This window comes from Alligator sinensis, unplaced genomic scaffold (assembly GCF_000455745.1).
Source record: "Alligator sinensis unplaced genomic scaffold, ASM45574v1 scaffold245_1, whole genome shotgun sequence".
NCBI classification, from domain to species: domain Eukaryota; kingdom Metazoa; phylum Chordata; order Crocodylia; family Alligatoridae; genus Alligator; species Alligator sinensis.
In genome coordinates, this window is record NW_005842884.1 from 222914 (window position 1) to 231435 (window position 8522).

General features: G+C 47.9%; 1 protein-coding gene across 1 annotated transcript; it reads left to right on the forward strand.

Moving 5' to 3' along the window:
* Window positions 1–6: 6 nt before the first annotated feature.
* On the forward strand, window positions 7–4872 carry DUSP6 (dual specificity phosphatase 6). Its single transcript, XM_006035878.3, has 3 exons — window positions 7–307; window positions 1332–1769; window positions 3318–4872. Exons 1-3 carry the CDS (start codon window positions 13–15, stop codon window positions 3623–3625), a joined length of 1041 nt encoding a protein of 346 aa, XP_006035940.1. The 5' UTR covers window positions 7–12; the 3' UTR covers window positions 3626–4872.
* The last annotated feature ends 3650 nt before the right edge of the window (window positions 4873–8522 follow it).

An 8522-nucleotide genomic window follows, 5' to 3' on the forward strand; every position in this document is an offset into this window, starting at 1 on the left:
CGGCTGCTGCTCATGGACTGCCGCGCGCAGGAGCTCTACGAGTCGTCCCACATCGAGTCGGCCATCAGCGTGGCCCTGCCGGGCATCATGCTGCGGCGCCTGCAGAAGGGCAACCTGCCGCTCCGCTCGCTCTTCTCCAGCAGCGAGGAGGACCGCGAGCGCTTCGCGCGGCGCTGCGGCACCGACACCGTCGTGCTCTACGACGAGAGCAGCAGCGACTGGAACGAGAACACGAGCGGCGAGACCGTGCTGGGGCTGCTGCTCAAGCGCCTCAAGGACGAGGGCTGCAAAGCCTACTACCTGGAAGGTGAGGGCCCCCCCGGGCTGGGGAAGGGAGGGGGATCTGGAAGGCTGAGGCTCGCATGGGGAGCAAGGAGCTCGGTGCCCTCCTTGCAGGAGCATAGAGGGGACCTGAAGGGTGGGGCGGGGGGCATTTGTAGTGCTGAGGCTCGCACGGGGGAAGAGGCTCGGTGGCCTCCTTGCAGGAGCATGGGAGCATCTGAAGCCAGAGACATTTGTAGTGCCGGGGCTGTCATGGAGGGAAGGAGCTCATTGCCCCCCTTGCAGGAGCATGGGGGGATCTGCAAGCCGGGGGCATTTGTAGGGCCAGGGCTGTCATGGGGGGCAAGGGACTCAGCAGCCTCCTTGCAAAGCTGAAGTGTGGGGGGATCCGTTGGGCTGAGACTCTCATGGAGGGGGGGGGAAGGGGCTCAGTGGCCTTGCAGGAGCATGGGGAAGGATTCGGGGGGTGGGGGGAGATTTGCAGGGCCGGGGCTGTCAAGAGGGGGTAAGGGCTCAGCAGCCTCCTTGCAGAGATGGAGCATGGGGGGGATCCGTAGGGCCAAGGCTCTCATGGGGCAGGAGAAGGGGCTCAGTGGCTTTCTTAGAGAGCTGGAGTGTGGGGGTGTCTGTAGAGCTGAGGCTCCTCTTGCTCTCCTTGGCAGGGGGGGGGAAGGGGCTTAGGGGCCTCCTTGCAGGAGTATGGGGGATCTGAAGTGGGGGAGATCTGTAGGGCCGAGGCCCTCATGGGGAGAGGAACAAGCTCAGCAGCCTCCTTGCAGAGCTGGAGTATGGGGGGGAGCTGTAGGGCTGAGGCTCTCATGGGGGGGAAGGGGCTGTGGCCTTCTTGCAGAGCTGGAGGGTGGGGAGATCAGAAGGGGGGTTTCTGTAGGGCCGAGGCTCTCATGGAGGCAGGGAGTGGGGAAAAGGGGCTCTGTGGCTTCCTTGCAGAGCTGGAGTGTGGTTGAGAGGCCCATCTGGGGGCAGCGGCTGCACTGGTTGCATTGTTTTTTTGTTTTGTTTTTGTTTTTTGCCCTGCTGCTCTCCTCCAGGCGGCTTCAGTAAGTTCCAGGCCGAGTTTGCCCTTCACTGCGAGACCAACCTCGACAGCTCCTGCAGCAGCAGCTCCCCACCGCTGCCTGTGCTGGGCCTGGGGGGGCTCCGCATCAGCTCCGACTCCTCCTCTGACATCGAGTCCGACCTCGACAGGGACCCCAACAGCGCCACCGACTCGGACGGCAGCCCCCTGGCCAACAACCAGCCATCCTTCCCGGTGGAGATTTTACCCTACCTCTACCTGGGCTGCGCCAAGGATTCCACCAACCTGGACGTTTTGGAGGAGTTTGGCATCAAGTACATCTTGAACGTGACCCCCAACCTGCCCAATCTCTTCGAGAACGCTGGGGAGTTTAAGTATAAGCAGATCCCCATCTCCGATCACTGGAGCCAAAACTTGTCCCAGTTCTTCCCCGAGGCCATCTCTTTCATAGGTGAGACCTGCTTCTCCTTGGCACTCCGTCCCCACCAGTTGCTTCCACTCTGCACAGTTTAAAACCCTCCATCTCTTTTGTCTCTCAGCAGAGGCCCAGCTGTTGCACAGCTCTCTTACTTTCCGAGCTGCCTTTCCCTTTGCGAGGGGGGGGGAGAGTATGTCTTTCCAGGTTTAGCAGAGGCCTGGTGAATTATCAGTCGCATTCACAGGTCACGAGAATGTTAAAGATGTGTTCGGACTTTGAGCAGACAGGGAGTAGCTTGCCAACCCAGGGTGTCCCATTTAGGGAATTATGAACAGTCTGCCCTGGCCATATATAAATATAAAATACTTTTCTTTTTTTTTTTTTCTTTCCCCTATTTCACAGCAGTTGGGGAAGAAAAAAAAATCCCACCCTCTGAGTCAATGCTTTAATGTTCTCCTTTGTTGCCAAGTGAGAAGTAGGATTAAAAGAAACTTCAGATTTATGGCCTTGCCGCTCTGTAGATAATTGCACCACTTTCAAACGTGTGTTCTTTTAATTTAAATTTCCTGTAAATTTCCTGTAAATGCACCCCATTCAGCCCTAATGCTTCTGCTAGATCTGAAATAACACTACTTCAAATAATAGTACCCGTTGGTTTTGCAATATAAGCGCCTGCTGAAATTGGAGTGAAAATAGCTGGGGCTATACCTTTTCGAGTAGATCATACCTACTGTCCCTAACACACCTCCAAACTGTTGTATTACTTTATTCAGCTCAGCATTGTTTTTTTCTTGCTCAACTTCCATGGTAACCCATGTCTCCTTTCTTGTGGAATTATCATTAATTGATTTTTTTTTTTTTTTTTTCTAAGGGGGGGCTGTGGGCATCATATTATCTGTTGGAAAGCTGTGTTGTAATCCGGTTGAGTGATACCGGTAATAGTGCAGAATGTAGGTAATCTGAGCACAGCAGGAAGAAATGTGGGCTGGGAGCCACAAAGAAACTAATCTCCAGGCATTGTAATGCATTTCCTATTACAAAGGAACCCATTTTCAAGCAATGTTGACATCCTGTTCCTCCTAATGGGCTGTCCCCTGTGACTTCCCTCATTCTTTTAAAATGCCTGAATACCTCCATTGTTAGCAGCACAACAGTTGGAGAATAATTTAATAGACCTTTGCAGTCTGCTTGTCTGTATCAAAAGCATTCAGTGACATATTGCTGGGTTTCCCGCATTCACCCGCTGGGGCAAATCTACCTAGAAATAATTTTTTTTTGTTAGAAATGTAATAGAAATAGGGTCTTTAGATCCCACTGCTAATACAAGTCTGCACTGTTCTGGGGATACTGTTCACTACATCTTGTTTCCTTTCAACCTTGCTTCGTTTTTCCCCAGTTTTCTGCAAGCACTTGGGGTGTCTGCCTCATCTCCCCGCTGGCTGTGACCTGGTACAGCTCCCCTCTTCTCCAAGGGGTTCCTCCTGATTTACACTAGCAGTCACTGGGACCAGACTTGGCCCCAGTTGGAGCAGTTCATAGCTCCAACTGTCTCATGTGCTTCCTCTCTTTTCCTCTGTGCAGATGAAGCTCGGGGCAAGAACTGCGGGGTCCTAGTACACTGCTTGGCAGGGATCAGCCGCTCGGTCACCGTGACAGTGGCATACCTCATGCAGAAGCTCAACTTGTCCATGAATGATGCCTACGACATTGTCAAGATGAAGAAATCCAACATCTCGCCCAACTTCAACTTCATGGGCCAGCTGCTGGACTTTGAGCGGACTCTGGGCCTCAGCAGCCCCTGTGACAATCGCGCATCCAACCAGCAGCTGTACTTCACCACCCCTTCCAACCAGAACGTCTTCCAAGTGGACTCCCTGCAGTCCACGTGAGCCCCCGGGCCTGCGCCCCTCGATTGGCTGGCTCGTGCCATCAATCCTCAGTGGTTTCTCTTTGACAGCGGCAAAGAAATGCAGCTTTCTCTTTTGTGGTCCCCAGGGTGGGCAAGTAGCTGCCAGTGCCTGCTAGGCAAGGTTACGCAGTGCTGGGATGGGCGATCGCCAAGGGCGGCAACTTGCCAGAGTTCTCCAAGAAGGAACGCGTCCTATTGCCGGAAGGGAGGCAGCAAACCGCTCAGTGCCCGCGCCCCCGCCTATGCAGTGACTTGGAACTGAGGACTTCCAGCGCTTCGGGGGAGCCCAGGCAGCGTGATGAGCACATGTTCTCTAGTGACTGGAAACATCCTACTTTCTTCTTTGCTTTCGGATCTGGATCTGTAACATACATCATTGTCTTCAGTGAAGACTGTTTCTTTTTTCTGAATTTAGAGGAGCCAAAGAGAGAGGTTTCAGCTCAATGTATTTGGAGTACTTGTTTGCCAGGACTCTGTAGTGTTTTACTCAATGAATGTAAATATTTAATCTTAAATCGATTGGCAAAGTTTTTATTTTTTTTAATTTTCACATACATAAAAGAAATTGGCCTAAGGGACATCTGCAGTTTTGTTCTCTTTATGCATTTTTGTGGGTTTTTTTCTTTTCTTTTCTATTGCAAAGAATACATTTGCAGCATGCTTAATTTGATTGTTCAATTGAAGTAAACTTTCTTTGACAGAAAATGGCTATCTATGGTCAGAAGTTTGCAACTCGGATTTTCCAAACAGGTGCAGTCTCTTTTTTTTCCCTCTTTCCCCCCGCCCCACTTTTTCTCCCCCCCATGATGATTTTTCTTCCTTACTCCACTTAATATTTTTTTCCTCTCATTCTTTTTAAAGTCTCTTTTTTTTTTTGCCTTACCTTTTGTAAATAAGTCATCTTGGAACAAGTTTGTCTTCAAACAGATTTTTTTTTTCACTTTTTAAGAATTTTCAGATGTGCTAAACAGTGCATTACCTCTGTACAAACTCTTCAGGGAGCTTCACTTCAAATGCAATATTTTGTGTCTTTTTTTTTTTTTCTTTTTGTATAAAACTGGAAGTATGTGTGAGCATGTGTACCTGTGTGTATGCAAGGTGAACTTGCACAAGGTTGCCAATAAGGGAGAGTCTCTAATTCATGGTGTAAAAGTTTAAAGATGGAATTTATTATAAGAATGTAAAACCTTAAATTATTAATAAATAACTATTTTTGGCTATTGAAAACATGACTAGTTCATTTTCCCCCACTTGGGTGTGATTTTTTTTTTTTTTTTTTTTTAAATTGCACGTGCATCTGAATATTGGATGGGCAATATCCCATATAGCCCCTAGCACAGAAAGTCCAGGTCCCTCTTTGTGCCCACAGGTATCTAAATTAATGAGTAGTGCGCACACAGCACTATCACTGTGCGCACAAGAGATTAGTTCAGAAATCTGCTTAATTACCAGAAAAGATACGTACAGAATGGTCCAGGCTCTTTCACTCTATCCATCACGGTCCTGAAATTCTACAGTAAGGGTCAATTTTCATGGCAGGAGACACTGATTTCTATGTATGGTTAAAGTTGTGGTCTTTCTGCTGAGAATGCCAGGAGTTGGTTCTTTCAGTGGTGTAGATATTTATCTACCAGGAATGGGTTTCAGAGATCCATAAGCAGTCTGCAGGCAGCAAATGACTCTCCATCACCACTGACTTGTTCTGGAATTAAAGAAGGTGAGAACAAGAGGAGGAAAACCTGTTAACTACCTTTGAACCATCTTGCTTTTCCTTCAGGCACACTGAAGCAGTTATGACTGTAGAAGGAGCAAACTGGGCTATGGTGCTGGTAACACTTTGTACCAAAACTTCCTGATTGTTATGGGACTTTTAATTAGGAATGATGGCAGGGCGCATTTCAAGGTCAGGATGGAGAAAAAGTGGTGGGCTGGGATTCTGAAATTCCTGGCGACCAAAATATTTCATGTAATTTTAGCAACTGCAAGGGTGTAAAATGAAAAGCGAACAAAGTGTGTGTGTGTGTGGTGGGGGGGCGGGGGGGAATGAGTCAGTGTCTCATGCAGTAGTGGCCTTGATTGAGTGCATAAACTGTGAAAGTAGAAGTGGGTTGCAGTTAAACTTGGCTTGTGTTAATCCAGTTTTGAACGGTTTCCGCTCTTGGCATTCCCTGTACTGTGCCGTTCAAAGTGGAGATTTGCAAGCAGCTCTAGCAATTTCCTGTCCAGCTGCAGCTCAAGTGACTTTTTTTTTTTTTTTTAATATGGTCTGTGGATAATTTTAGCCAGTTTCCTCTTTGTGGATTATTAATCTGCTTTCCTTGTAGAACCTACATAGCTGTGTTCCTGCTGTTCTGCTGAAGCCAACAGATGGCCTCCCCGCCACTTCCTCTTGTTTCACTGTGGGTTTGTTGTCAGGCCACTTCTGAAATTAATAATGTTTTCTGGCTGAGTGCCACAGGCCATTACCACAAAGGGGAAGTAACACATCTGAATAGCAGGAAGCCAGGCAGGGTCACAGTGTGAACTGAACCTGTTGAGCATAATTGAGCCTCTCCCATTCAGCAAGTGTATGGCTTCCTTTTGGAAAAAAAACTTCACTAAAATCCCTGCATCTAAGCAATTCATGCTGTGAAAGGTTGCTGCTAAATTAGTTGCAAATGCTAACTGTGGCTAGGTACCCAGGCAGTGGGGAGGACAGAAGTGCTGCACAAGGTTTAGCGCTTTTTTTTTTTTTCTAAAGGTTTTGCTTTCTTTGCAAACTGTGCTCTGAAAACTCAGTATTCACAAGGGTCTCCTGCTTCCTTCCTGTTTCACCAAATGACTAACACTAAATTGGTGGTTCTGCAATTCATTAACTTTTTTTCAGGACTAGCAAACAGCAAGGGTTAGTTCTTCAGCTGTTGCAAAAAGCCTTGATACTGATTGCAATAATTATACCAGCTGAGCTGCAAGCCCTGATTGGTTAATAGTGAATGTTCAAGTCAAGGGGTAAGGAGTTCTACCCTGCTCTCCGGCATGGCCACTGCAGTTTGTGGACCAGGGGAGAGAAGATCTGTTTCCATGCTAGCATTTCTCAAACTTCCCAGATCTGTTTAGTAGTTCCTCTCTATGCTCCCCTTGCCTGAAACTCAAAATCATTGTGTCCCTCCACCCTTGCTTCAGTCTTTGCTGGAGTTCGGCAGAGGTCTTTAGGCTCATGGGGCTGCAGGGGGAGCTTGGCGGCTGCTGCAGTAGTTGGGTTAATAAAGTAATTGGTAAGGGAGAGAAAATCCTTTGTATTTGTAGGGAGACCCAAGCGGGTAGGGAGGAGGAGAATTCTTCACTGGGAGTTAAAGCATCTCAGCCCTGCTTGCTGCTGTTGTGGTAAATTTGGGGGAGGGGAGAATTGCTGTTGAGAAATTTCTAAGACTTTATTAATGAAAGCTGCACCTGCTGGGATTGAATTCCACAATCAGGGAGAAATCTCTGCCATCCCATCCATGCTTCTGGCACTTCCCTCAACTTCAGTTTGTTATTGGGGAATGTAGATTAACAATTTTGCTTTTGATTTAATGATATCAAGTAGGGACCTGGTGCTCCTACTCCTAGGCTTAGGCTCTCTTCTTGTCTTATCTACATTTTTCCAAACCACTTTTCCTTACTTCTTTACAACCTTTTGAACCTCCTTTCCCTTTTCTGTGTTGGTCACTTTGCTCATTCCTGAATCTCCTTGGTCACTTTTTCTTGTGCTCTTTTCTTCCTTGTACCCCACATCCTTCCAGTTTCTTTTCATGCGTCTCAGCCTCTTTGTCCTGTGTCTGTTTTCCAAGTCCAAAAGATCTCCTACCTTCTCTCTTTTTTTCTTGTTAGTGTTTTTTTTCTGTTTTCCTAATTCTCAAATCTAGTCCAAACTCCTAATATAACATCAGGCCTCTCCTCTCTCCTTCTCCCTTCTAGGTTTTGCAATGAAAAACCAAGGTAGTTCACCCAGCATGTGGGATTTTGACTCAGATAGTTTTGATGGAGGTTGAAGAGAGAGAAGAATGCCCACTTCTCCCTGAGCATAGTCAAGCAGTTTGCCCCTATTTCTTTCCCCACTATGTGGATTTGCTTCACTGCAATTGCTTGAGGAATCGTATATGGATGGAGGGGCTCACTGGAAGGCCACTCGAGAGGGCAGACTGCCATCGTGTACAGGCTTTCTGAGGAATGTCCTTGAGATACTGATACGCTGGTTTGATACTATCAGTTTCACCAGTACAGCTTCTTCAGGGGGCCAAGTGCCAAGTTTTTCAGAAACTGGGACAAAGCGCTGTTTTACTGTACAACCAACAGGGACCCTAAAACAAGACCAGACCAGGTATTCAGCAATATCTAGTCACCTTAGTTCTTTTTGCTTCCCAGTTCTAGTTATTCGCTGCCTGTTGCCAGTCCTCTGCTCCTTCCTCATGTAACAGAGTTAGTGCTTGCTGGCTTACTGCAGGTGAGGACCATGGAAACGTAACTGCCAAACAGTGGGAGCAAGTATTAGCTCCAAACTCTTCTTTTCCTATTGAGGGGAATGGTGCTAGGGTCAGGCTAGCCTTCAGCTTCTCTTCCCTTCTATGCCTGGCAAGAAGTGGGATGGGGCAGCCCCAAGCTAGACAGCCAAGGTCACATATTGGTTTTGTCCAGTCTGATCTTAAATGAGTTAAGTCAGGGGCAGGCAATTGTTTTGGGCAGAGGGCCGCTTACTGAGTATTGGCAAGCCATCGAGGGCCACATGACAGGCAGCCCAGGGGAGATAAATATTGATTTTTTTCTAAATTTTTTAGGGGCCCCGCGGGCTGGATACAGTGGCCTGGTGGGCTACATCCAGCCCCCGGGCTGCATTTTGCCCACCCCTGAGGTAAGTGATA